The 24,055-nt window shown below is 52.7% G+C and overlaps 10 protein-coding genes across 14 annotated transcripts; 6 read left to right on the top strand and 4 right to left on the bottom strand.

The window, feature by feature from the left end:
* Window positions 1-475: 475 nt before the first annotated feature.
* On the top strand, window positions 476-1,804 carry LOC126331449 (nucleoporin Nup35). The gene is made up of 2 exons (XM_049996487.1): window positions 476-1,399; window positions 1,637-1,804. The coding sequence occupies exons 1-2, from the start codon at window positions 666-668 to the stop codon at window positions 1,722-1,724; spliced, it is 822 nt and encodes a 273-aa protein (XP_049852444.1). The 5' UTR covers window positions 476-665; the 3' UTR covers window positions 1,725-1,804.
* Window positions 1,805-1,816: 12 nt separating this feature from the next.
* Window positions 1,817-3,525, top strand: LOC126331444 (uncharacterized). The gene is made up of 4 exons (XM_049996481.1): window positions 1,817-1,941; window positions 2,005-2,048; window positions 2,109-2,187; window positions 2,277-3,525. Exons 1-4 carry the CDS (start codon window positions 1,914-1,916, stop codon window positions 3,473-3,475), a joined length of 1,350 nt encoding a protein of 449 aa, XP_049852438.1. The 5' UTR covers window positions 1,817-1,913; the 3' UTR covers window positions 3,476-3,525.
* LOC126331439 (DNA helicase MCM8-like) lies at window positions 3,512-5,645 on the bottom strand. The gene is made up of 3 exons (XM_049996473.1): window positions 5,229-5,645; window positions 4,767-4,909; window positions 3,512-4,718 (listed from the first exon to the last, which is right to left on the bottom strand). Exons 1-3 carry the CDS (start codon window positions 5,577-5,579, stop codon window positions 3,512-3,514), a joined length of 1,701 nt encoding a protein of 566 aa, XP_049852430.1. The 5' UTR covers window positions 5,580-5,645.
* A 621-nt stretch (window positions 5,646-6,266) lies between these two features.
* On the bottom strand, window positions 6,267-7,828 carry LOC126331447 (ATP-dependent Clp protease proteolytic subunit-like). Of its 2 annotated transcripts, XM_049996483.1 has the most exons (3): window positions 7,694-7,827; window positions 7,234-7,347; window positions 6,267-7,116 (listed from the first exon to the last, which is right to left on the bottom strand). In XM_049996483.1, the coding sequence occupies exons 1-3, from the start codon at window positions 7,799-7,801 to the stop codon at window positions 6,541-6,543; spliced, it is 798 nt and encodes a 265-aa protein (XP_049852440.1). In that variant the 5' UTR covers window positions 7,802-7,827; the 3' UTR covers window positions 6,267-6,540. The 2 variants fall into 2 exon arrangements, with proteins under 2 accessions (XP_049852440.1, XP_049852441.1); XM_049996484.1 differs by having other exon boundaries at window positions 7,234-7,828.
* LOC126331445 (dual-specificity RNA methyltransferase RlmN-like) lies at window positions 7,817-9,319 on the top strand. The gene is made up of 2 exons (XM_049996482.1): window positions 7,817-8,403; window positions 8,514-9,319. Exons 1-2 carry the CDS (start codon window positions 7,956-7,958, stop codon window positions 9,317-9,319), a joined length of 1,254 nt encoding a protein of 417 aa, XP_049852439.1. The 5' UTR covers window positions 7,817-7,955.
* On the bottom strand, window positions 8,503-11,563 carry LOC126331448 (protein arv1 homolog). Of its 2 annotated transcripts, XR_007563256.1 has the most exons (7): window positions 11,405-11,548; window positions 11,186-11,317; window positions 11,083-11,128; window positions 10,690-10,989; window positions 10,410-10,616; window positions 9,615-10,326; window positions 8,503-9,519 (listed from the first exon to the last, which is right to left on the bottom strand). XR_007563256.1 is itself a non-coding variant. In XM_049996485.1 (5 exons), exons 1-5 carry the CDS (start codon window positions 11,522-11,524, stop codon window positions 10,480-10,482), a joined length of 735 nt encoding a protein of 244 aa, XP_049852442.1. In that variant the 5' UTR covers window positions 11,525-11,563; the 3' UTR covers window positions 9,615-10,479. The 2 variants fall into 2 exon arrangements, 1 of the variants encoding a protein (XP_049852442.1); XM_049996485.1 differs by lacking the exon at window positions 8,503-9,519 and having other exon boundaries at window positions 9,615-10,616; window positions 11,405-11,563.
* Window positions 10,705-15,980, top strand: LOC126331443 (leucine--tRNA ligase, cytoplasmic-like). 2 transcript variants are annotated; one of them, XM_049996479.1, is made up of 5 exons: window positions 10,705-11,400; window positions 11,642-11,828; window positions 11,937-11,992; window positions 12,067-12,971; window positions 13,240-15,979. In XM_049996479.1, exons 1-5 carry the CDS (start codon window positions 11,335-11,337, stop codon window positions 15,863-15,865), a joined length of 3,840 nt encoding a protein of 1,279 aa, XP_049852436.1. In that variant the 5' UTR covers window positions 10,705-11,334; the 3' UTR covers window positions 15,866-15,979. The 2 variants fall into 2 exon arrangements, with proteins under 2 accessions (XP_049852436.1, XP_049852437.1); XM_049996480.1 differs by lacking the exon at window positions 10,705-11,400 and having other exon boundaries at window positions 11,552-11,828; window positions 13,240-15,980.
* LOC126331442 (uncharacterized) lies at window positions 15,981-17,671 on the top strand. The gene is made up of 3 exons (XM_049996478.1): window positions 15,981-16,187; window positions 16,294-16,610; window positions 16,722-17,671. The coding sequence occupies exons 1-3, from the start codon at window positions 16,179-16,181 to the stop codon at window positions 17,638-17,640; spliced, it is 1,245 nt and encodes a 414-aa protein (XP_049852435.1). The 5' UTR covers window positions 15,981-16,178; the 3' UTR covers window positions 17,641-17,671.
* LOC126331441 (dynamin-like protein A) lies at window positions 17,409-20,486 on the bottom strand. 2 transcript variants are annotated; one of them, XM_049996476.1, is made up of 4 exons: window positions 20,377-20,484; window positions 19,980-20,048; window positions 19,779-19,888; window positions 17,409-19,703 (listed from the first exon to the last, which is right to left on the bottom strand). In XM_049996476.1, exons 1-4 carry the CDS (start codon window positions 20,385-20,387, stop codon window positions 17,755-17,757), a joined length of 2,139 nt encoding a protein of 712 aa, XP_049852433.1. In that variant the 5' UTR covers window positions 20,388-20,484; the 3' UTR covers window positions 17,409-17,754. The 2 variants fall into 2 exon arrangements, with proteins under 2 accessions (XP_049852433.1, XP_049852434.1); XM_049996477.1 differs by lacking the exon at window positions 19,980-20,048 and having other exon boundaries at window positions 20,377-20,486.
* Window positions 20,487-20,522: 36 nt separating this feature from the next.
* LOC126331440 (ELMO domain-containing protein A-like) lies at window positions 20,523-23,626 on the top strand. The gene is made up of 3 exons (XM_049996475.1): window positions 20,523-20,777; window positions 20,897-21,046; window positions 21,129-23,626. The coding sequence occupies exons 1-3, from the start codon at window positions 20,607-20,609 to the stop codon at window positions 22,605-22,607; spliced, it is 1,800 nt and encodes a 599-aa protein (XP_049852432.1). The 5' UTR covers window positions 20,523-20,606; the 3' UTR covers window positions 22,608-23,626.
* The last annotated feature ends 429 nt before the right edge of the window (window positions 23,627-24,055 follow it).

Raw genomic sequence — 24,055 nt, 5'->3', positions numbered from 1 at the left:
AGGCGTTGGCAGCGGACGGTCTGGGTTTGGCCTGATGGGGAAAGTCTAGATTGGATGAGTCAGCACACACCGCATCCTGCGAGGGTTGTGTCGTTGCAAATAAAGGACAAAGATATTTTGTACCGATTGAAAATGGTTTTTGTTGTGTGTGAGCGAGTATTTTTGTTTTGGCTGTATTTAATATGGACAGCTATAGAGAATCGCCGAACTATATGCAAGCGCATGTTCTATCTGTATGTCCGTCATATGAAGCCGAAAGCGCAGAGAGAGTTGGTTAGAGGTTTCCCTGCCCTTTGGTATTGAGAGCCGGTATTTTTTTTGTACGTTTGACAATAGAGTCGATAGCGTGGATTGGCGTCTCGGGGTGGGGAGTGCGTTGAGGGGTTGTGGGAGCGACGGAAGGGACAAGTGACTTGCGCGAGAGAAGACGAAGAAGTCTGAACTGACGTTTTTTTTGGGGGCCGCATTGGAGTAGCAAGAGGCTGGGAAGTTACGCTGTGCTCGATAGAAACTCACAAGTTTCTGCATGGGTGTTGCGTGTGCAGAGAGACTATAATTGCATATACATACATCGCAATGCGTTCTGTGGCTCGTAATCGTTTGTAGCTAATTGTTTTTGTATATAGTCTCCGTTTAGTAAAAAAGATTGGAATTATCAAACATTCATGGACATGTCCGCGCCTGCCCACAAAAACGATGATTCTCCGTCGTTCGCAACAGGATACGCGATGGATTCAGAGATGTTTCCTCATCCGACTCTGTCTCCGCTTGCCCATCCGCCGATTTCTTCAACTATGCCTGCGGCATGTCGGTCTCCGTGTCCGTCGTCCCCGCCAACTATATCGATGTATCAATCTTTGCCGCCTATGTCCGAGTCCATCAAAGGCAGTGGCATTCATCAGCCGTTGTCATACGCCGACTGGAATGCGCCTTCGGGTCCGAGTCATTTTTCACATGTGCCCCCCCTACACACGGGCGAGACAGAGCCCGGCTATTCTCCGATTTACGCCCATAGTTCTCAACCGCCTCAGGGTCCGGTTGGATGGCCGGTTGTGTCAGATACGAGCGAGGCGGAAGCCGACCTTTCGGGTCATTGGGTAACCGTGTTTGGCTTTCCGCCTTCTCACACATCGATTATTTTGGCCTATTTCCAGTGCTGTGGCCAGATAGTGCGCTTCAAGAACTCGGAGAATCAGGGCAACTGGATTCACATCCTCTTTCAGACTCGCCTTCAGGCAGAAAAGGCACTGGGGAAAAACGGAAAAATTTTGGATTCTGGAAACTTGATGATCGGGGTTTTGCCTATTTCAGACAGAGATTTGAAGGCGCTTGTCGATGAACAAGACCAGAAAATCATAGGCAAGGGCAAGACCGCCTCTGCTTATGCGCCCATGGCATCGTACGTAGGAAAAGTGTGTGGGTGGCTGCTTTTTCGGCCGCCTCGTGTGTGTGCATTTTTTTTTTTTTGAGGCGCCTATATGGCACATGCGCGGAGTTCTATTTCCCCTGGGTTAGTGGGGACCGGCGAGGCGGATGGGCGCTGTCGCCTCACGCTGTTGGTTTCATAGGGGGGGGCGTGATATTTCATTTGGCGACTGGGAGTGCGTTCCGTGTGCTGACGTTTTTTTTGGTGAAGGGAGTATGCCGTAGAGACGGTGGATTCCAAGCCGACTCAGAAGTCTTCATATTGGAATCGGTTTATGGAGCTCATCGTGGGATATTGAGAGGGAGCGGGTTGGCGCGTTTTGGTAGTTTGCGCGGCCGTCGACGTAACGATTAAAAAAAAAGAAAAAGAAAAAAAGTACTTTAGAAGGGTGTTTTTTTCAGTATTCTATTCGTCATCATAGCGGATAGTATTGTTTCAAGAGGGAGTTCTGTTGTAGAAGCGACGATAGGGGCGACGTTTTTCAGCGATGCGCGAGATCATTTCTATTCACATTGGTACGTGTCGACGGCGTCGAAACAAGAGGCGGTTGTGGATGCTGACGTTTTGATTGCGTAAAGGTCAGGCGGGATGCCAGTTGGGGTCTAGTCTTTGGGAGCTTTATGTATGTACAGTGGGGGGATATTTGGCGTGTTTTTTTTTTGTATACTGATGTACCGAAAAGAATCGAGAGCACGGGATTGAACATGATGGGAGGACGAAGTACAACGAGATGCAAGACAAGTCGTGCCAGACGTTTTACCGTAGGTAGAGGGGGGTGACGTGAGGGGGGCGCGTGACGGGTTTGATTGACATGTGTGTGTGTGTGTGTGTTGTATGAATGAATGAAAAGAGGACACCGGGTCTGGGAAGTACGTGCCGAGGGCGATATTTATGGACTTGGAGCCGTCTGTGGTGGACGCGATAAGGACAGGGGAGTACAAGAAGTTGTTTCACCCGTCGCAGTTGATATCGGGGAAGGAGGATGCGGCGAACAATTACGCGCGTGGGCATTACACGGTGGGGAAGGAGAAGTTGGATTTGGTGTTGGATCACGTGAGGAAGTTAGCGGATCAGTGTGAGGGTTTGCAGGGGTTCATGGTGTTCCACTCAGTGGGTGGAGGAACGGGAAGTGGGTTTTGCAGTTTGTTGTTAGAGAGGTTGGTGTACGATTATCCGAGGAAGAACAAGTTAGACTTTTGCATTTATCCTAGTCCGAGAGTGTCGACGGCGGTGGTGGAGCCGTACAATTCCGTACTGTCGACGCATGGGTTATTGGAGCACACTGACTGCGCGTTTTTGTTGGATAATGAGGCGATTTATTCGATTTGCCACCAATCGTTGGACGTGGAGAGGCCGACGTATGTGAACCTGAATCGCTTGGTGTCTCAGGTGATATCGAGTTTGACGTGTTCTTTGAGGTTTGAGGGGACGTTGAACATGGACATGAACGAGTTCCAGACGAATTTGGTTCCGTATCCGCGAATTCACTTTTTACTCCCGAGTTACGCGCCGATCATTAGTTCCGCTAAGGCGTTCCACGAGCAGCACTCTGTGGCGGAAATCACGAACGCGGTCTTCGAGGCGCAGAACATGCTTTGCAAGTGCGATCCTCGCACGGGGAAGTACATGGCGTGTTGTTTGATGTATCGAGGTGACGTGTTGCCGAAGGACATGAGCAACGCCTTGACCAGCGTGAAGAACAAAGGGACCATCCATTTTGTCGATTGGTGTCCGACTGGATTTAAATGCGGCATTAATTCTCAGGCACCCGTGATCGTTCCCGGATCGGAACTCGCTCGCACGCAACGTGCGGTTTGCATGCTCTCCAACACAACTTCGGTCGCTTCGATGTTCAGTCGCATCAACCAGAAGTTCGACCTCATGTACGCCAAACGCGCCTTTGTCCATTGGTACGTCGGTGAGGGTATGGAAGAGGGCGAGTTCTCTGAAGCTCGAGAGGATCTGGCGGCGCTCGAGAAGGACTACGAAGAGGTCTGTTCAGACGGAGAAATCGTATACACAGAGGAAGAGGACATGACCACATATTAAAAAAAAAAAAAAAAAAATTTCCCCGCTTTCTCCCCGTCAAATGCCGTAAAGTTTCCATGTGTTTTTCTTGCTTCTCAAGAGGTAGCCTTGGTAATTGAGCGACTCTACGAATTCCTCGAACGAGGATGCCGGTACCGAGAGGTCGTTTTCTTTTAGGAACGCATAGAGTTCCTGGGTGGTCCATTCGATTTTTCCTAGGCTTCTCGCGGCAGTTTGTAACATGCTGACGAATCGCTGAGACTTTTTCAGCCTTCCTCGTTTCCCGGTGGCGTAGACGTCGACGGAGCCCTCGTGTCCGAGCGTTCCTCTCGCGATTAGCTCGTCGTCGAACGCGTCGCTCAGACTCGAGCGCATGATTTCTATGGCCTCTCTGGCGTCGTTTTCGGTGACCTGTTCCCTCAGGTCGGCCTTTGCCCTCGCCTCGGACAGGCGAATCAGGGATTCCAGTTGCCTGGTGGTCACCGGGGTCCCGTCCTGAGCGCGTTGGGACCGGCGAAGGGAGAGGTAGAAGTTCTGCAGCAGTTTCCGCGCAGACCAGGTGAGGCTTGGGCGAACGTAGGTCTTGGAGTAGAGGACGTACCGGCTGAGGAGGTCCGAGTTCAGCAGAGGGGGGTTGGTCTTCGAAAACGAGGAGAGGCTCTGGTATAAGGAGGGGAACGGAGGCGCGGACTCCGCGCGAGCGGCGACTTCTTTGTTGCTGTCAGGGGCCTTTTCCGGAGTCCCTGGGTGCTTTTTGCACAGGTGGTGGGCCATGATGTGGCTCGACACTTGCTCGTCGTGGTTGGCGTCCACGTGGTCGACCAGGACGAAAATCAGATCGAACCTTGACAGGAGGGCGCTAGACATGTTGAGGTTTTCAGAAACGGTCTTGGTCTTATTGTAGTGGCCGTGCTTGGGGTTCGCCGCCGCGATAATGGAAGCGTGCGCAGGTAAGTTGCATATAATGCCCGCTTTGGCAACAGAAACTCTCTGTTGTTCCATAGCTTCCAGCAGGGCATCCACTTGATGGGGCATCTTGTCTAGCTCGTCTATGCAGGCTATCCCGTTGTTGGCCAGTATCAGTGCGCCCGCTTCCAAAGCGTAGTCTTGGGTACCCGGCTCCTTGTGAATGGACACCGTCAAGCCCGCCGCCGACGCGTAGCTCCCGCACACATAGACGCCTCTAGGCGACAAGCTGGCTACGTGACTCAGCAACTGAGACTTGCCTAGCCCTGGATCCCCTAATATTAGCACATGAATGTCACTTCGCACAATTTGCTTGGCGGTACATCTACTCAGTTTCTTTCTTCGCTCTTCGTCCGTCAGCCAGCCCTCTTCACTCGAACACCCCCCAAACATCGCCAACGTCAGCCCGGCCTTCACCATGTACTGCCCGCAAATCACCGGGCATATCGACAATGACACCAGCGCAAACGGGTTTTCGGACCTCGCCACCTGAAGAATCCCGTACATTTCAGACAACGACCATTGTACCAAATCCTGATTGTTCAAATGCGCGCTGCTCCTCAACACCTCCTCCTCGTCTAACGCCCCCCCCTCCTCCCCCGTCCCCGCACACACCACCCCCCCCCTCCTCCCCGCTGCCGCGAAACTCGCCCCTCTTCACGTTCCGGCACCTCTCTATCAAGTTCGCCTCTATATACACGTCATATATAGGCAACTTCTTCATACACGAACTCTCATACCCAACCACCACCGCCTTCTGACCCCCCCTCCTCCTCCCTCTCCCACTCCCGTACCGACATCTACCCACCCCCCTCCTCTCCGACACCGACACCACCCTCACTATCCCCGTCACCACCACCCTGTCCCCCGGCACGCACTTGTCTACCTGGTCCCCGTACACCTCCACGTCCTTCGTCAGCGGAATCCTCCCGTGCGCGGACCTCTCCCCCCCCTGCCACTCTCCCTCGTCGCTCGCCAACTCCTGCAACCTCACCCTCTGCCAATCTATCGTCTCCGCCGAATCGCGCTCTATCCCAAACTGCTGACTCGAACAAGACGCACTCATACACTCGTACACACACTCAGGCGTCCCGTCTCGACACACCAACTTCCAGTCGCACTTGCACCTCCTGCACGTCACTCTTACCACCCTCAGCATCGGGCGAACGTTCGACACCCTCACAACCGTCCCGCACACCGACACCAACGTGTTGATCGAACTCGCCCTCAGCTGCAGTGTCGACAACTTCGTATAATTAAATATCCGAGGCACAATGTACCCCGGACCTCCCTCCCACCCCTCCTTCCTTCCCCTCAACACCCTACTAATCGAAAGCCCCAAACACGAAAAAAAAAAATCCGGCTGGCTCTCCGCAAACGTCTCCAAGTTCTCGTCCTCCACGCATCGAACGAGACCCATGTAGTCAACCATCACCTTGTTGTCTACTTCAAAATCGTACTTCACTCGTCACCAGAAAAAAAAAAAAACTCACCCTCCGTCAGCACCCTCCACCTCTCGCGCAACCACCCTCCTCAATGACGCACCTTCAACAACCAAGGACACTCCAAAAACTTCTCCTCAAATACTCTCGTCACCTCTATGTGACCCCGGCGAGTCGCCTCGTCCAACTCCTCCCACTTCCTCGAACCGTACAACGCCCAATTCTCAAAGGGACAACCCTTCACTTCCGCGTCGAAAAACCCATCCATAAACCAATTCAGAACTCAACTAACCACTTCGCTCACTCGTTTTTCCCCAAACCGTAAAAATAAAAAACCTCTCGCTCAGCCCACACGCCCCAATCGCTTCCACCCAACACCCCCAACGACACCGCAAAACCACCCCTCGTGTGCCGCCGCAAGCGAAACTTCACCGTACAACTCAAAAAACACAAACGCATTTGCGCATAACCCTCTCCCTCTATATATAAAAAAGGAAATTAACCCCCTAGCGCAACGCCAAATACCTGCTCACCAACACCCTAAACCATCCCTGAACGCCAATTGAACACGCCAACGCAAACGTCGGGGGCAGCCCTTGACTGCCTTTGAGAGCCTCGCCTGCTCTACGCCTGTCAATTCTTTCGCCTGTCAAATTCTCAGAACGCAAAAACACACTTTCATGACGAAGGACGCTGATCAGAAAGACCACCCGGAAGGGTGTCCGTAGCCACCTGCGACCCAGATTTGGGTAAGTCCTCGTTAATTTTAGGCTCCGGCTTCCTCTTGTCGACAACTTGATCTATCAAATTCCAACTTCTGGCCTCGCTGGCCGTAAGCCACGTATCCCTGTCCAACGCTCTCTCAATCTGCTCCAACGACATGCCAGTGTGCTTCTCATATAGAGAATTGATCAGCAACTTCAAAGACAAAATGTGCTTGGCGTGAATCTCTATGTCGCTCGCCTGTCCCTGAGTTCCAGATGACGGCTGGTGAACCATGATGTACGAATGGGGCAGCGCACGGCGCATGCCAGGAGTTCCCGCCGTCAACAGCAAACTGGCCATGCTGCACGCCTGCCCAATACAAATAGTCACTATCGGAGACTGAATATACTGCATCGTGTCGTAGATAGCCAGTCCAGCGTGCACCTCGCCCCCAGGGGAATTTATGTAAAGGCTGATCTGCGACGACGGGTCCTCTGCTTCCAAGAGAAGCAACTGTGAAACGGTAATCGAAGCAGAAGCATTGTTGATCTAAGAAAGCACCGAAAATTAAATTTACTGGGAACGTCCAAAATATGTGATATCCACACACTGCATGCCAAAAACTTCAACAACCCCCCTTCCCTATCACCCACCTCAAAAACGTACAGGTCCATCGATGAACACAATTCTATCCTTCAGTAACCTCGATATGAGGTCTATCCCTCGAAAGTTCTCGATGTCACGCTCGTACCAAGTAGGATACCAAGATTGACCAGACGCCTTGAAAAAAGAAACTATCAGAAGATCTTCCATCGCCACCGTCTCTGCACACGTGCCCCTTTTACACGCTTTGTGTCGACAAACACAGGCGCTCCCGTGCCAAACGGGCTCTGCATCAGAAATCCCGTGTCCCCCTCCCTCCCGCTCTATGCATAAACTTTGTACGCTTTTTTTTTTTGCACTGTACATTCGTGACTCTAAGTACACTAATTTACGCTCGCGCCACCGACCCTCTAGGCAGCTCGCTGCAACCTCATCCCTCGCCTCCATCACCTCAGCCAGCTTTCATCGCGCCCCAAAAAAAAAACCGCGCAAAATCAACGTCCTTTCTCGTTCAAGCGCATACCTTACCACCTACTGCAACGTCCCTCCTCTGAGCGTACTGAATTCTGCCCTCGCCCTTCTTCTGAGAGACGCCTAGTTTTTTGACGAAACGAGTGGACCCTATCAACATAGTCACAAGAATGACACGGACATAGATGTCATGCACCAAAATTTTATATAGAAAAAATCACATAATTATCAATGTGTACCACCAACATAAAATTTTGAAGACCACAAAAGACGCGCCTTGATTTCCTCTTCACCCTCTTCATGTGTTCCTCCACATGACTAAAATCTGTATGGCACTCCTCCCTCGCTACGTACCATCCCTTCTCGTTCGAAATGTGCCCTTCCACGTCTCCTTGCCTCGCCACCTGCGGACCTTCCGGCATCGCTTTTGCACGACACATACCTCGAAGGACGCGCATCCTGGCCTCTCCCCGTGTGCAGCCTCCACCAAGAAGCCCAATATAATCGGCCTGACTCGATCCGAACTAGCTCAGCAGCTAGAGCAGCACTCCGCCTCCACCTATCGAATCTCACAGATCTTTCATTGGTTGTACGCGCGGGGCGTCCAGGAATTCGACCAAATGACCAATTTGAAAAAAGAGTTTATCAAAACTCTTCAAGACAACTACACACTAAACTTCGGGACGGTAGTCGGAGACGTGATCGGCAAAGACGGAACAAGAAAGTGGCTTGTGGAATTTGGCTCCGGCCAACAAGTAGAAAGTATGTCTCGCAAAAAACAAAGAAATTTGTGTTGCAAAAAAAAAAACACCCACCTGCGTATGACAGATGACTCAACCGTTGCGTGTTTCTCCCCTCTTGTACTTTCTCAGCCGTCTTTATTCCAGAGACTCATCGTGGCACAATCTGCCTGTCTTCCCAGATCGGCTGTTCTATGAAGTGCGCCTTTTGTCACACAGGCACTCAACCTCTTTTGCGGAACCTTTCTTCAGCTGAAATTGTCGGACAACTTTTGCTTGCTAAGCGCCTCTTATTCGATTTTCCGCAACGCCCGCTCCGACTCGTCACGAATATCGTCTTCATGGGCCAGGGAGAGCCCTTCTACAACTACTCCCAGCTCAAAAAAGCCATTTCCATCATCACAGACCCCTCTGGTCTATCCATCTCAAAAAGGCGCATCGTCGTCTCCACATCGGGCGTTGTACCAAATATCCTACGACTCGGCCGAGACTTCCCCGGCATAAGTCTGGCCATCTCTCTGCACGCCGTGACGGACGAACTGCGCTCTCAACTAGTGCCCGTCAATCGCCAGTGGCCCATCAGTGAACTTCTAAATGCCTGCAAAGCTTACACAAAACTGTCCAGCACAAGAAGAATTACATTCGAATACGTGATGCTTAAGAATGTCAACGACTCCGCCCAAGAAGCACGCACTCTTTCTCGTCTGTTAAAAGACCAGGTCGCCCTCGTAAACCTAATCCCATTCAATCCGTGGCCAGGGACGCATTACGAGCCCTCTGATCGAGCCGTCATCCTCGAATTCGCGCGAATCGTCCAAGAAAACAACATACCAGTGACAATACGCTGGTCTCGCGGACAAGACATCAGCGCCGCCTGTGGACAATTAAAGACTGTCTCGAACTCACGGACAATAGATAACACAAAAATATGTGTATGACACAAAAGCACACATCTCAAGTGCCCTTTTTTATCTCGCTCCATTCACCATCTCCGACATTTTTTAACCGCATGTGTCAAGCGCTTCGTTGCTCTAAAACTCGCTTCGGCTCGTCCTTTTGGCACCTGACAACTTTCGAACTACACAATCCAACCAGGCTTAGCAAGGCCCAACTTCGAGAAAAGTTGCTCTGAATTTTTCTAGTTCTCTTTGTTAGCGCAAAACCCAGTCGCGATCGAACAACTAAATTCTCGCCTCGCATTTCGCGCGCGTGGTTAAATCTGAATTCACGTACAATAAACATGTCCTGTAATGCGATCAGCACACATTGCATTTCGTTGAACCGTCTTGTCAAATTGACAGATACATTGGTGTCAAATTCGTACAACGCTTGGCTCATCTCTTCAGTGACCGAGGGCTTTTTCTTTCCCTTCTCGATCAACGCAGCTCTTGATTCTGCCAACTCGTACAGTACTTCGAACAAGTTTTGACAGGCCACTATAGCCACCTTGATTTCGGACAGAATCTTCAATTGAACAGAAGTTTTGAAGGTGACGGTACTTCTTTTCGGGGGTAATGACAGCATCAGGTACGACTGCACCGATAGTAGCAAGGACTGCAGTTCGTAGAGCTCCACCTTCATGAATGAGACATAGTTATCAAAAGCGGGATGAATGTCAATGACATCTGCATCGACCGAAGACCTAGAAGCGGGTCGACAGCTTTGACACTTATCAGGGGTGTTCGCGGGGCTGCGGTTTTCCTCGTCTTCAGATTTCTCGTCCTGTTTGTCCGGGACTTTGGATTCGCATTCCGCTATTGGATTCACAAAATTGGGGCTTGTTTGAGTTACGATGCAGGTCTTGAACTCTAGCCATTTGTTTTTAAATGAGAGCATTTTTTCGCAGAGCCCAGAAAACACGACATCGTATGCATCTTTCTCTAGGGATTCTCTCCAATTAGCAGAGTGCGCGGAAGCCCCAAAAGACATTCAAACAGTATTGAGCCTAAAACAGTACAGAAGTAAATAGCATATTAGCAGCACGCAGGCACCAGGAGTAATTTTTTTTTGGATTAGCGCATGCATCACCTTCCGAGGTGTTTTGTATGTGTTAAGGCGACGCGCCATATGCAGTGGCGCAGCGATTGGAAAATGCGGTTCAATCCCAGCTAGCCGGCACTAGAAGAGACACGATTCGATAGCCGGACCTAGAAAGCGCGATGTCTATAAAGACAACCGAGAGGGCGGACATGAGGATGCCTAAAAAGGCGGTGCTGGCACTGCTTTTGAGGTAGGCTAGAAAGGGATCACAAGATGTTAGGGCTGCATTTGAGGAGTACGCGGAGACACTACACAAAAAAAAACTTACTTTTTAGCACTAAGTATTGCGAGCTCAAAGTAAAAAGCTGTGTGCATAGCAAAAAGTGAAGCTGGTACTTCCAGATGATCGCGAACAACAGGACCAGACTCGGAAATGGCGTCACCGACAAAACGACAGTGACTTCCGCGAAGACCTCTCGGAACTTGTATGTTCTGAAGTACAGCATGCAGAAAAGCGTCAAAATCACAGTTGATACGATGTATTCTAGCAGCACGATCCAGAAGGTAAACAGGTTTCTGGAGTTGGATTGCAGAGGGTCATCAAGATCTAAATAGTACAGCCTTGTATCTGAACATACATACGTCAGTACGCAGCGTTGGGGACGTATGTCTCGGGCGTGGCGCAACGCGGTAAGCGAGCCGAGTTCGCCGCTTCACGTACATGCTATGAGCAGTAGAGACAGCAGGATCACCTTGACATATGGAATCTGAGGGCTGAGTCAGGAACACGCCGTCCCATGGCGCTGCGGAGGCCGAACACGTACCCGGTGATGGCGGCTTACTGACAGGTTGAAGACCATGTGTCTACACACACTTATTTTGTGTAAGAGGAGATCCAGAATGATGAGGACGTTGTCGAACTCGACGTATTTATCGGCGAAGTTGTGACAGTGTTCCTAACCATTGCAGGAGTATGAGCCGGTTGTTTTGCGCGTGTGCAACGGCGATTGCGACGGCTTCTGGAGAGGTCGAGAGAAACGTACGCATATTGTGAGCTGAATGTCCTGCTTAGAGCCGACGTGGGAGTATAGGCTCGAAACTGGCATGCCGCATTCTACGCAGACATAGCTCGACCATGGGAAGGGGAACTTTGGTCTGTTCATCCTTGACAGTTGCTATATATAGAAAAATTGACGCAAACTACTGTTTTATTCTCAGTTGTCTTTCTGTATTTTCAGCTCCCACAAAACATGGGTACTAATCCTTTTGAGTTTGGTCAGCTGCTGATCGAACAAGAAGATGGAGGTCAGATTTCTGGCTGCAAAATAGCGAAGGCGTTGGAGGAGGCGGCCTTACGGGTAGAGAAGGGCCAGCGGCTGCTTTTGGTTGACGCGCAGCAGCGGGTGGTTCACCCGAACGAGTCTGGAGACTTTTTGCTGGAGTCGTTGGGCGATTACATGTTGATAAGTACGTGGACGTTCCGAGAGGGAGAGGCGGTGCCGAGGTTTTTTTTTTGCTCGCGGTGGCGCGTCTAGAGAGGCGTTTGAAGGGGGCTGATTGTTGCGTGTTGCCTAGGTTCTGAAAAAGAGCTTCAGGAGGTGACGTCTAGGATGAAGAAGAAGTGCAGCGAGGTAGGTGAAATTTGCGGGCACGGCGAAGTTGTGTGGGGTGTGTGTGTGTGCACGTGTACTAACTGCGGTCAAAGAGTTCTAGAAATCCGCGGTCGTTTGCGAAGCGAGATTGTATGGCTCAGATAGAGAGGGAGATGCAGGAGATGTGGGCTGAGTCGCGAGCGTTTGAGATGGATCCGCCGGCGGACGCGGACCGTGCTGCGCCGTCTTTTTTGATCACGTTTCCCATGCCTTACATGAATGGTTGTTTGCACCTTGGACACACGTTTTCTCTGTCCAAGCCTGAGTTTGCGTGTGGATACCAGCGCATGTTGGGTAAGAGGGCGCTGTTTCCGCTGGGGTTTCACGCTACTGGAATGCCGATTAAGGCTTCGGCTGATAAGCTTCGCCAGGAGATTGAGGCGTTTGGAAATCCGCCGGTGTTTCCGGAGGAGGAGGAGGAGTCTCCTCGGTTGGTTCGCATATTCGTTCCGCAGAGCGAGCAGATCGTCCAGTGCAACGTGGGCAGAAGCAGGAAGAGCAAGGCTGCGTCCAAGACCTCGAACGCGAAGTACCAGTGGCGAATTATGCAGTCGTTGGGGATTCCGGATGAGGAGATTTCGAAGTTCGTGGATCCCAAGCACTGGATAGATTATTTTCCATACCAGGCGATGGGGGACTTGAGGGCCCTGGGTTCGAAGATCGACTGGAGGCGGGCGTTCGTGACGGTGTTCAATCCGTACTACGACAAGTTCGTTCAGTGGCAGTTTTGGAGGCTCAAGGACGCCGGGAAGATACAGTTTGGGAAGCGGATTACGATTTATTCGCCTAAGGACGGGTGCGCCTGCATGGACCATGACCGACAGACGGGCGAGGGGGTGCTGCCGATGGAGTACACGGCCGTCAAGCAGAGGTTGTTGGAGCCGTATCCGGAGAAGCTGAAGGAGCTGGCGGGGAAGAAGATCTACCTCATAGCGGCGACGCTGAGGCCGGAGACGATGTACGTGTTGGTTTGCTGCGTCGAGTGCGCGCGCCCTCGGCGATGATGAGTACTGGCATACCATATCTGCTTCTGAAAAGGCTTGATGAGGGCTTGCGCGTTGCTGAGGCCGAGCGGCGCGGTGCGCATGTGTGCGTGAGTGTGTGCGCGCGTGAGTGTGAGCGTGTGTGTGTGAGCGTGTGTGTGCATAGGACGGGGGTACTGAAGGGGTGCGTTTGTGTTGGTCGGAACCGCGGCCGCGACGGGGGACGTGGCGACGTTTGTGCAGGTATGGTCAGACGAATTCGTGGGTGTTGCCGGGAGGCGAGTACGGGGTGTACGAGATGAGGGGTGGTGAGTACTTCGTCTGCACGGCTCGAGCTGCGCGGAACATGTCTTTCCAGGACCGCAGCTTGGAGTGGGGAGAGGCGAGGTGCGTTGCGAGCTTGAAGGGCTCGGACTTGGTTGGGAGCAGGGTGCGGTCTCCGCTGTGCCTTTACGACAGCATTTACGTGTTGCCGATGATGATCGTGTCTATGGAGAAGGGGACTGGGATAGTGGCGAGCGTGCCGAATCAGTCGCCTCACGACTGGGTGGCTTGGCACGATTTGTTGAGGAAGCCGGAGGGTCCCGGGTACTGCGTCGACGTGGCGAAGATGTTGGAGCCGTACGAGATTTTGCCGATAGTGCATCTGCCGGACTTTGGCGACCAGGCGGCGGAAGTCGTGGTGAAGTCGCTGAAGATTCGGTCGCAGCACGACCACGCCTTGCTGGAGCGCGCGAAGGGCCAGCTCTACCTGAAGGGGTTCTACACGGGCGTGCTGAAGGTTGGTCCGTACGCTGGACAGAGCGTTGAGAAGGTCAAGGAGAGGATTCGCGACGAGATGGTCGAGGCGGGAGACGCGTTTTTGTACTGCGAGCCGGCGAGCGAGGTGGTATCGAGGTCTGGAGACGTGTGCGTGGCGGCGTACATTGACCAGTGGTACTTGGACTATGGAGAGCCGTCTTGGAGGGCGCTGGCTGAGGAGTGCTTGAGCAAGATGAAGTTTTACGGGAATGACAGCAGACAGTTGTTCGAGCGCGGGTTGGAGTGGATGGGTCGTTGGGCTTGTTCTAGGAGTTACGGGTTGGGGTCTCGGATACCTTGGGACGACCAGTTTTTGGTCGAGTCGCTGAGCGATTCGTCTATTTACATGGCCTACTTCACCGTCGCGCCCTACTTGCATTCGGACATTGAGGGCAGAAGGCCGGGTTGCAGGAACGTGCACATTCGTCCGGAGGAGATGACATGCGAGGTTTGGGATTTCATATTTAGGAACGGGTCGTATCCGGAGGGGACCGAGATTCCCCGAGAGGTGCTCGAGGAGATGAGGAGGGAGTTTTTGTACTGGTACCCGGTGGAGTTGCGCGCGTCTGGAAAGGATTTGGTGACGAATCACTTGTTGTTTTGGATTTACAATCACGTGGCCATGTTTGAGCCTCGCGCGTGGCCGCGCGGCGTTCAGGTGAACGGTCACGCATTGTTGAACAAGGCCAAGATGTCGAAGAGCACGGGGAACTTCATCACGCTGCGGGAGGGGGTGAATCGGTTTACGGCGGACGCGATGCGGTTTGCGCTGGCGGACGCTGGAGACACGTTGGACGACGCGAATTTTGCGTTTGACGTGGCGGATGGAGCGTTGCTGAGGTTGCACGCCCAGCTGGAGTGGACGAAGGAGGTTTTGGCGGACATCAAGGCGATGAAGGGTGGAGTGTCGTCAGTGGAGGTGCAGTCAGACGCAGGGGGAGACGGCGTGTGCGCGGAGTCGGCTCAGAGGTCGCCGAGGCGTCAGAAGATGGATTCCGAGTCGCTGGTTTTGACAGTCGGGGGGGAGTTGCTGAGCAACTTGAGCGGTGACCACAAGGGATTGGACGCGTTGTCTTCGTCGCTGGACTCGATTGGCACGCCCAAGATGGCCCAGCCATTTCGAACGAGCGAGTTCAACTTCATGGATCGCGTTTTTGCGAATCAGATGTGGCAGTCCGTCAAGGCGACCAACGAGGCCTACAGCGCCGGCATGTACAAGGAGGCCATCAAGCAGGGGTTTTTCGACCTGCAGAACTATCGCGACACGTACCGCGACACGCAGCGCCTGCACGGCTCCGCGATGCACATGGAGCTGATTCTGTGCTTCATCAAAATTCAGGCGTTGCTGATTTGTCCGATATGTCCTCACTGGGCGGAGTACGTGTGGACGCGTCTGCTGCAGCAGGACAAGTCGATCATGTGCGCGAGGATGCCGGTGGTGAGCAGCGAGGGGCAAGGCGAGTCGCGTCCGGTGGACGGGGTGCTGGGTCTGAGCACCAACAGCGCCTCGGTCATGGTTCTCCCTCCGGTTGATCACGTCTGTCTGGAACAATACGACTATCTGATGCGCAACTTGCACCTGTGGCGCGTTCGCCTGATCAAGCAACGGGGTTCCTCCAAGGGGCGCCAGCTGTCGATCAAGCTGACCGTGGCGCGTCGCTACCAGGAATGGCAGGAGCTCAGCGTTGCGCTGCTGAAGGAGCTGTATTTGGAGGAGCTGGACGGGAAGGCGGCGAAGACGCTTCCGAGTCAGAACTTGATGCTCGATCGCGTCAGTCGACACCCAACTCTTAAATCCCACGTGGGGAAGGTGATGCCCCTGTTGAACAGCTCGTGCCAGGCGTTCAAGACCCGCGGCGAGGCGGTGTTTCTCCAAGAAACGCAGTGGGACGAGGCCCAGTTTTTGGAAGACATGAAGTCTGTCATCAAGAACTCGCTGGAGGTCGGCGCCGTAGAAATCGAGGCGATCGAGCGGTACGACGCGAGCATCGGGGCGTCGAAGAAGAGCAGGAACGCGTGCGCCGTGCCGGTGCCGGGGTGTCCGAAGCTGGAGATCCTCCAAGCATGAGCAGGAGCGGGAAAAAAAAAAAAAAGACAGGTCCCCGCGGTACGCGCGCGCAGAGCGCTGAAAAAAAAACGAGAAAAAAAAATAAATCAATTCAAAATAAGAGAAAAAAAAAACCAGTCGGCCTCTGTTCTTCGAAGGAGGAAGCACGATGTGTGCGCGGCGGCGCAGCCATTCGATTCAGCAGTAGAGGGGAAGACTGTGTCGGGAGGTGTGTTGTACTGCGCGATTTCTTTCGAGAGGTCGGTACACCGCGCGCGGTTTTTCGGTACAACTTTGTACCGCCGGTTTTTTCTGCTTCGACGACGCGACGAGGATGCGTGCTGTACGTGTTTTTCCTGCTGGAGGATGGGTGGGGCACGCCGAGGGGCATTCACTGACTGCGTTTACCGTGTGCGCGAATGCGCGGTTGGGGGGGGGCGTCCGAGGAGGTCAAGGAGGGTCGGCCGGTCATTCGCAGAATTGGCGCGGGTCAGAGCCCGACCGAGCTCTCGTGCGAGGAGTTCAAGGAGGTTTTGGCTCCCTACGGGCGAGCGGGGTCGGGTGGAGACGTGGGGAAGGCGTGCGGCGCGGAAGGAGTTTTGTGCGGTGAGGAGAAGTTGGAGTTTTTGTGGATAGACGTCGAGAGTCCGACGATGGAGGCGTTGCAGGTGATATCGAAGTGCTTCCAAATTCACCAGCTGACCGTGGAGGACTGCATGTCCGATGCGCAGGCCGACCAGAAGGTCGAAGGATTCGGAACTTACAGGTATGTGTCACAGGATGCGCGCGCGTGCCGGGGGGGGGGCGGGTTAGGGAGAGCGGAGGGGGAATGTTGTGTGTACTCGGGCGTGACTCTGAATACGTGTGTGAACGGCAGGTTTTTGTCACTGGGTGAGCTGCGCTACGTAGACGGCGCCAGCGCACTGGACAGGTCCAACATACACATCATTTACTTACTGGACTGCCCGTGCATAATAACTATACACGACGAGCCCGTGCGGTGCTTGTCGTCAGTGTGTTCGATGGTGAATGACGAGGGGTTCGGTCGCCCGCGCAAGGGTAAGGAAGGGAGACGGCAGTGCAGGAGGCGCGAAGGGCCTCGCTCTTGGCGACGGTTGGGCGGAGTGATGAGCAGGCGTGGTTGGACGGGACGCGTTCAGGCGAGGCGGTGGTCTCCGGAGTGGATAATGTACTTGATTATCGAGGAGGTTGTGAGTTCGACCGTGTGGATAGCCGATGCGAACGCTCTGAGAATCAGGGTGCTAGAGGACACCGTCTTCATGTATCAACCATGTGAAAGATCCGTATTTTTGTACAAGATTCTGGGGGCGAGGAGAACACTTGCGCGCCTTAGGACGGAGCTGTCCGGGAATGCCCGTCTTATTAGTCAGATAATCGGACAAGATGCGTGGATGCAGCGTTGCTGCGAGTCGGGATTGGAACACGTGCACGTCTGCTTTTATTTGCGCCACACCCTGAATCATATTTTGTACTTGATCGATGAATTTGGCGTATCTGCCCAGACTCTGACCAACTTGGCTTTGGCTTACTTCACGTTCATCTCGGTGAACGTGCGAGCCGTTTCAGTCCGTCAGAGTTATTTCGTGAAGATCATCGCGGCCATCTCTGCTATCATGATTCCAGCGACCGTCACACCTACGTTGTGGGGCATGAATGTGAACGTCTATCTTGACCGTCAGGTTCATAGCGCCTTCGGGTTTTACCTGATCACAGGGGTTTTGCTGGCGTCGATCGTCGTTTGTCTGCTTTTTTTTAAAGCTATTCATTACGTGTGAGAGGGCCGTGCGCGACCGGGCGAGCAAGATACGATGAAACGTTTTTTTTATTTTTATTTTTGTTATCCGAGAGCTTGGCGGGTGCGTCGCTCTTTCTGACGCGGTCAGGTCGGGTCAGGTTTTGAGAAAGTACGATAGGATGTTGGACGCCTCTTGGAACTTGGACTCTCGCTGCTGGCACTCGTTATACTTGGCGCTGAGCTGGGCCTCTTCGACCAAGTACTGGTCCCTCTTGACGGAGAGTTGAAAGAGGTCGTGTAGTTTGGAGTCGCTGAAGAGGCTCATCGACGCCTGGCCCTCGGTCCAGAGGGGAGAGTCCGTGGGGTTCAGGAAGGTTTCGTGGCACTTGAGCAGGACGTTTTTGGTGAGTTGGGCTTTTACCGAGGTGAAGAACTTTTCGTTGCAGAGGTGAACGCATTCTATGAACCGAGGCAGGTCAAACTTCTTCTTGTCTCGGGCGTGGGGGAGAGTGGAGGGCAGGTCCCAGGGGAAGAACGGGATGTTCCGGAATTCGTCCATGCACTGCCTGCGGCAGTGCTGAGCGAGTTGCTCGATGACGGAGAAATAGTGCACTTTGATGTAGTGGGTGTAGTACGGAAATTCGTCTATGGATATGACGGCGGTGCCGGGAGGAGGCGAGCAGTACTGAGAATTGTTTTTCGAGAGGCGGTATGTGTTGTAGGGTTTTGACGTGGCGTCCGACGGAGCGCAGCCGTTGGCGATGGAGTGGAACGCGTACTGCAGGAAGTTTTTGAGGAGAGTTTTGGCGTAGAAGACGAGGTGGTCGACCAGCGGCGTGAGTTGCTTGGTGAGAGTCGAGCTGACGAGTTCAGCGGAAATTCGCAGCAGGCCGGACGAGTTGAAGCGGACGGCGCCGATCGAAGTCCCTATTTCGTCGAGCTGAATATCCGGCAGACGGAGCGTCTCCATCATTAGTCGGAACTCGGTGAATAGGCGCTGGAGTTGTTGTCCGCCCTGGAGGAGCGCTTCGCCATTCGGGACGTCCGAGACGGGCAAGCTGACCACGTAGCCGTTCCCGTCGACCCATTCTCCCACCACGGCCCTCTCGTCGAGGGTGGTTTGCCCGAGCCTGTTCGGCCTGTCTTCCATGTGTTCGCCGAGGAGCTTTTCTATCACGCTCATGAGGTTGGTGATGAAGGTCGTTGCGACGGACCTCAAGTGGTGCGGGTCCAAGAGTTGTACCCGAGCTTGACAGTCCTTCAGGTTTCTGCTCGCTTCCAGCGTCAGGTCGTGAATTTGGTTCAGCATGCCCAGAATGTAGCATTGGTGCACTTTCCACGTTTCTTTGTTTATGGCCTTGACCAGGTTTTTCACGCCGATGCAGGCTTGGTGGTGGCGCTCGATCCGCAAGCTCTCGGAGAACAGACTCTCATCCCGCTCCATTTCCTGCAGGCCGCTCTCGTACTCCTTTCGGTCCAGAAGCGGCGTCTGAGGAGAAAAGAAGTTGACGAAGAAGATCCGGTCCGGACTTCTTCCGCGAATGCTCGATGCCAGATAGTTGTTCAGCTCTTTCGAACTCGAGAGGTTATTCGAGGTGTTGGCCAAGTCATCGTACACCAGGATGCTCCTGCCCAGCCTCATGTCGATCTTCTCCAGGATCGCTACGGAGTCCGTCGTGTCCGGGTCGAAAAAAATCAGTTTTCTGTGCGTCGGTCGACACCACTTCAACACGCGTTCCTCCTTCGCCACCAGGGTTTGCTTCGTTCTTTTCCTGACCTGATCGCCTCTACTCACCTGTTGCTCGCTGTCGCTCTTGTCTAGTTGCCCGTGGTCGGCGTCCTTGGCGCCTTCTCCGCTCGCCTTCATGTTGGGCGTCTCGATGATCACCACGTTGCAGTACCTGTATCCTCTGTACTCTATCTCCAGCGGACTGGCCGACGCCACGTTGCGCCTCTCCAGCTCCGCCTCGAAGTCTTCGAGCTTCACGTCAAGGTCGGCCGCGTTGGCCTTGAACGCGGTGTCGCCCTTTATCCTGATGCTGATGCTGTTCTGGTTCCTGTCGGAGAACAGCCTGAAGAAAATCGGTCTCTTCGGACTCCAATGTATCGGCGAGGCGCGGGTCAAGGAAATTAGGCACAAACAACGCTACACAACACACAACATTTGAAAAAGGATATCTTTCGCGTGAACCAGAGAGTGTCCCACCAGGGCTTCTAACAGAAGGATTCTCCGACACTGTCCGGTTCCGAGCATCACGAACTCGGGGTCTCGAGTGTAGAGGTTCGGACTGGGGCGCCAAGAGAGGGTGTGTGGTTAGTCGCAGTCGTGCTGGCGGCAGGCGCGTTGTACGGGAGCCGATCTTCTCCTGTCAAGCATACGTTCTAGCGAGATCCATGACTTTGAGGTACGCCTGGAGCACCTCACCAGAACGTTCGTCCGTATGTTGCCTACATCGACAGGGAGCGTTAGCGGTGCGCGACGAGCGTTCTCCGGCGCCGAGGGGCAGTGTTCGTCTGCGTGTGTGTGTGTGTGCCTCTCTCTCTCAGTACGAAGTGGAGTGTGTTGTGTAGACACACACACACGGGCCGCTGCTCGTCGTTCCGCTCGTCCTGACGGGCGAGCGCGGGGTCCGACGGGGGCCAGAGTCCGTCCGCGCGGAACAAGCGCGGTCGCCGGGGGCTGGCTTCTTGCTAGAAATAGGCACTGACGGACGGTGGCCTGAGGGGGGGCCGTCGAGGCGCGCGCGGAGGGCCTGGGTCTCGGGCGCGTACGTACTCTGTTTTCATTTTTAGAGGGCGCAGGTATAGGAGTGGTGGAATTGCGTTAACGGCTGGGCTTACGAAACGAGAGGCATCAACGCAGCTAACGAGAAACAGAAATGTTAAATAAATTAAATCTCGCGAGCTCTGACTTTTTAAATAATTATTTGCCTTTGACGTCTCGCTGAGGAGATGTATTCTATCGCCCCGTGGTCTAGGTAAGGCTGGTTATTACAGCTGGACAGAATGGTGAAAGTGAAAGTCACTTTTGGCGATACTACGACCGACATAGAGCTGCACCGAGATCGTTCGCTCGAAGTGTTCATGAACTCCGTTTTCGCTCACATACAAACTCCATTTTCTAACTCTGAGTATGTCTTGGAGAACGTGGCCACGAAGTCCTGGCTGACCGATCAAGTACGAAGGTGTTGAAGAGGGGGCGGGGTTGGTTGTGTATATTTAGGTAGTTGTGTGTATGTTTTTGGCGCGCGCGGAGTGGCGGGCGCTTCGTACTGACATGTGCGCGCGTTGTTCAGGAGTTGAGGAATCCGGACTACGTCATCCAGAGCGGCGCGGTGTTTGACCTCAGGCACAGGCCCTCAAAGAGCGTCGAGACGATCGAGAAGTTGAGGAGTCCGGATACGAGGAAGTTGACTTTGTACGAGTTGCAGAAAACTCAGTTGCTGGTACGCCGCGAGGGGTGAGAAGAGGGGCGTTGGAGGGGAGGGGGCGCACGGCATTTTTGACACTTTTTTTTTTACTTTGCAGGACCATCATTTTTGCGAGGATTTTTTGAGGTCCGGTGGCTTAGAGGTGTTGCTGCAGTGCATAGAGGAGTTGCAGGGGAGCGTCTTGTCGCACGCGCTGAAGTCCTTGTACTTGTTGCTGAGGATCGGGGGCGTTTCGAGGAGTTTGGACGAGTCGTTTTTGACGAACAATGTTTTGGTACATTTTAACTCGAGCAACATTGGCGTGTGTCGGAGCGCATTTCAGGTCGCGGCGCTGCTCTCGAAGCAGGAGAACCTTGGTTTCGCGGGGATTGACGCCTGCATATCCAAGATGGAGGGCGGGCGGAGCAAGGCGCCGTACAGCAACGTGATTGAGGCGTTGTACCCGAAGGACGTGTCGTTGCAGGTGGCCGCGCTGAGTTTTGTGAACTCGATGTTGGCGGCTTGTCCGGAGGGGTGCGAGTTGACGCTGTTCGAGGAGAGACTGGAGGCACTGGGTATTCGAGAAGTGCTGGGAGGGATTTTGAAGCAGTTGCAGGACGATCAGCTCAAGTGGCAAGTGTACATATACCAGTGCCTGTCGTTCCGCTACATACTGAGCATGCAACAGACGGCTTACGACAAGAACGTGCCGGACCATGAGAACTTGCTATTGAAGTATTGGAGTTTGTGTAATCCGAACGTCCAATTAAAAGATCGAGTGTCCGGACAGTGGAAGAAGTTGGGGTTTCAGGGCACAGATCCTGCGTCCGACTTTCGTGGAATGGGAATATTAGGTCTGTACAATTTGGTCTATTTCGCAGAGAAGTATCCTGAGCGTCTTCATAAGCTTTTTTCGAGGAATAAAGAGAGAATGGAGCGAGACTATCCTATATCCGTGGCAGGGGTGAACATGACATTTGTGTTATATGAGTTGTTGGATTTGAGTCAAGCATCTCAGGTTTTATTCAACATCAAATCTTCTGACTCCGACGAACGCCAAAAAGTCGAATTCGTCCCCGTGAATTGCCAACCTCAAAAACCAAAGTCAATAAAAGTCAGTTATGATGAACTCTCGAGCGCCAAGAGCGAACCGTCTCTGTCTAGACGGGCGAAAAGTGCCATGGGTGGCTCGAGTTCGTACACCCCTCGCCACCACATCAGAATCTCACTTCACTCCTCCGACGCTCACACGGTTCACTCCAGGCAGTCATCCCCCATCTCTGAGCCCGTGAAGGGAGACCACTTCCCACCTGTAAAATGGGGTGGAATCTCAGATCTGCCTCTCAATACGCTCTCGAAAAAAGCCCTCAGCGAACACAGAATATTCAGGATGATGCTGAGCGAAAGACACTCCTTCGAAGAACTTTACTGCATCGCCATGGAGACTCTCGACCAAATCTGGGACGACCTGAACGCGTCTTACATGGACTTCAACAACGTGAGAGCAACTGTTTCCAGAAAGCTACAAGATGCTCTGAATCTCAACCCGATAAGTATAGAACAGTTCAGGGAATTTTTGTCCGACTCTTCTTTCTAACAGATCCTTTTTTTGCTAGGCTCTTTATACAGTGCAACTTCTGATTGTCATGTCAAATGTTATACATAAAAGACAATTACATGTTTGTTGTTTATACATCGTCGCCTCTTAAAAAAAACCAGCCACGTTCGTGCTTATCGTTTCGTAAGCCGAGACTCATAAAGCATGCCCTTGGTTGCGTCGTCAAAAAGAAGGCCGCGCGCCTGCGGTGAGCTCGAAGGACAGGCAGCAGAAGTTCTCTACAAGTCGACTTCTTAGGCGTTTTTGGCCAAGATTTCCTGTGGACCACGCAATCTACAGATCCGGCGATTGCAGCGCACTTCTTCGCCGCAGCATCAGCGGGCTGTGGAACACAAGAAACCTGTACAGCGGCGACGTTTTCCAGCTGGCGGGCCTGTCGTCGCCGATGAAGCGCGAGGCGGGGGACGTTTTTGCCTCCTGTTGGCGGTACATCGGTACGCTCGGTGGTACACCGGTACACTTGGTGTGTGATAATATTTGGAGTATGCTCAGTGATATACCTCAGTTCCGTATTTTGGCTCTGCTCGGTTTTGTCTGTGTCAGCAACCCCCACGAGGGGGCAACAGCGCTAACGACCGTTCCTACTGCGGCGCAATTCTAATGTGTTTAAACCTCAGGTACAAATTGTCAGCGCTCGACACGTCGAGCCGCTGTTCGCCCAATAAACCGCCGTTCGTCGTCGAGTTCTCCTCCCGCCCGAAATGCAGCGCCAAGTCAGCACCCGTAGCAGGGCTCTAGGGTTTTCCTTCGAAGGGCTGAAGTCCGCCAACACAAAAAGATGCCCGTTTTCACCGGTCAAAAAGTTGCCCGGTTCCAAGTAGCAGCGGATGAACCCCAGTTTGTACAGCGCACCAGCGCTATAAATGACCTCGGTCATATATATGGCCCGAGAGCGTCTTGTTCATCTAACGCCACCACTATGTCGAGAAGCTGCTGGTCATATTTATATTTTTACACATATAATATAATAATCTGTACATATCACGTCCACACAGCCACTACATCTATTATACATAACCAAATCATGTACGCATGTTTAATCACATATATAAATTATCTATTTTGATATTCTACATATCGGTCATGTATTATTCATAATTTTACATATATAATACAGAATGTGCCACACCTGCGCATCTACTACACATCTGTCATGCATAATAAATCACATATGCATGCTTAATCACATATTATCCATCACTTCAATTTATAATCCACACCCAATATATGCATATGCACCCCTTTCTATTATTCTATCCTATCTTACCCCTTATAATATTTTTTTCTGGAATTATTTTTGTATCATTCATATTTTTTATAGTCGTGCCTTTAAACTTCTATTTTGTTGCATTTACACTGTTTTTACACTACGGCAGTCATTACAACACTTTTTGTTTTTCGCTCCTTCTTTATAGCAGTTTGCTATG

The sequence above is a fragment of the Schistocerca gregaria genome, unplaced genomic scaffold (genome assembly GCF_023897955.1).
Source record: "Schistocerca gregaria isolate iqSchGreg1 unplaced genomic scaffold, iqSchGreg1.2 ptg001371l, whole genome shotgun sequence".
NCBI lineage: Eukaryota > Metazoa > Arthropoda > Insecta > Orthoptera > Acrididae > Schistocerca > Schistocerca gregaria.
Note: the sequence above shows the minus strand (reverse complement) of the source record. Positions and strands in the feature narration are given on the sequence as shown.

What these genes read in the sequence shown, in the direction of transcription:
- LOC126331449 (XM_049996487.1), top strand. Translation starts at nt 666, where the DNA reads ATGGACATGTCCGCGCCTGCCCACAAAAACGATGATTCTCCGTCGTTC. An exon ending in GCTTATGCGCCCATGGCATC is followed by an intron (nt 1,400 to 1,636) that starts GTACGTAGGAAA and finishes TTTTTGGTGAAG; the next exon opens with GGAGTATGCCGTAGAGACGG.
- LOC126331444 (XM_049996481.1), top strand. Translation starts at nt 1,914, where the DNA reads ATGCGCGAGATCATTTCTATTCACATTG. An exon ending in GATCATTTCTATTCACATTG is followed by an intron (nt 1,942 to 2,004) that starts GTACGTGTCGAC and finishes GATTGCGTAAAG; the next exon opens with GTCAGGCGGGATGCCAGTTG. An exon ending in GTCGTGCCAGACGTTTTACC is followed by an intron (nt 2,188 to 2,276) that starts GTAGGTAGAGGG and finishes ATGAATGAAAAG; the next exon opens with AGGACACCGGGTCTGGGAAG.
- LOC126331439 (XM_049996473.1), bottom strand. Translation starts at nt 5,579, where the DNA reads ATGCTGAGGGTGGTAAGAGTGACGTGCAGGAGGTGCAAGTGCGACTGG. An exon ending in CGGTGTCGGAGAGGAGGGGG is followed by an intron (nt 4,910 to 5,228) that starts GTGGGTAGATGT and finishes GGGATTCTTCAG; the next exon opens with GTGGCGAGGTCCGAAAACCC. An exon ending in GGCTGGCTGACGGACGAAGA is followed by an intron (nt 4,719 to 4,766) that starts GCGAAGAAAGAA and finishes AATTGTGCGAAG; the next exon opens with TGACATTCATGTGCTAATAT.
- LOC126331447 (XM_049996484.1), bottom strand. Translation starts at nt 7,617, where the DNA reads ATGGAGGCGAGGGATGAGGTTGCAGCGAGCTGCCTAGAGGGTCGGTGG. An exon ending in TTGTGTTCATCGATGGACCT is followed by an intron (nt 7,117 to 7,233) that starts GTACGTTTTTGA and finishes GTGCTTTCTTAG; the next exon opens with ATCAACAATGCTTCTGCTTC.
- LOC126331445 (XM_049996482.1), top strand. Translation starts at nt 7,956, where the DNA reads ATGACTAAAATCTGTATGGCACTCCTCCCTCGCTACGTACCATCCCTT. An exon ending in CTCCGGCCAACAAGTAGAAA is followed by an intron (nt 8,404 to 8,513) that starts GTATGTCTCGCA and finishes GTACTTTCTCAG; the next exon opens with CCGTCTTTATTCCAGAGACT.
- LOC126331443 (XM_049996479.1), top strand. Translation starts at nt 11,335, where the DNA reads ATGAGCCGGTTGTTTTGCGCGTGTGCAACGGCGATTGCGACGGCTTCT. An exon ending in CTGGAGAGGTCGAGAGAAAC is followed by an intron (nt 11,401 to 11,641) that starts GTACGCATATTG and finishes GAGTTTGGTCAG; the next exon opens with CTGCTGATCGAACAAGAAGA. An exon ending in ACGCTGAGGCCGGAGACGAT is followed by an intron (nt 12,972 to 13,239) that starts GTACGTGTTGGT and finishes ACGTTTGTGCAG; the next exon opens with GTATGGTCAGACGAATTCGT.
- LOC126331448 (XM_049996485.1), bottom strand. Translation starts at nt 11,524, where the DNA reads ATGAACAGACCAAAGTTCCCCTTCCCATGGTCGAGCTATGTCTGCGTA. An exon ending in ACATTCAGCTCACAATATGC is followed by an intron (nt 11,318 to 11,404) that starts GTACGTTTCTCT and finishes TGCAATGGTTAG; the next exon opens with GAACACTGTCACAACTTCGC. An exon ending in CAGTAAGCCGCCATCACCGG is followed by an intron (nt 11,129 to 11,185) that starts GTACGTGTTCGG and finishes CTCAGCCCTCAG; the next exon opens with ATTCCATATGTCAAGGTGAT.
- LOC126331442 (XM_049996478.1), top strand. An exon ending in GAAGGATTCGGAACTTACAG is followed by an intron (nt 16,611 to 16,721) that starts GTATGTGTCACA and finishes TGTGAACGGCAG; the next exon opens with GTTTTTGTCACTGGGTGAGC.
- LOC126331441 (XM_049996476.1), bottom strand. An exon ending in GTCATGGATCTCGCTAGAAC is followed by an intron (nt 19,889 to 19,979) that starts GTATGCTTGACA and finishes TTGGCGCCCCAG; the next exon opens with TCCGAACCTCTACACTCGAG. An exon ending in CTCTCTGGTTCACGCGAAAG is followed by an intron (nt 19,704 to 19,778) that starts ATATCCTTTTTC and finishes CCTCGCCGATAC; the next exon opens with ATTGGAGTCCGAAGAGACCG.
- LOC126331440 (XM_049996475.1), top strand. Translation starts at nt 20,607, where the DNA reads ATGGTGAAAGTGAAAGTCACTTTTGGCGATACTACGACCGACATAGAG. An exon ending in AGTCCTGGCTGACCGATCAA is followed by an intron (nt 20,778 to 20,896) that starts GTACGAAGGTGT and finishes CGCGTTGTTCAG; the next exon opens with GAGTTGAGGAATCCGGACTA. An exon ending in TGCAGAAAACTCAGTTGCTG is followed by an intron (nt 21,047 to 21,128) that starts GTACGCCGCGAG and finishes TTTACTTTGCAG; the next exon opens with GACCATCATTTTTGCGAGGA.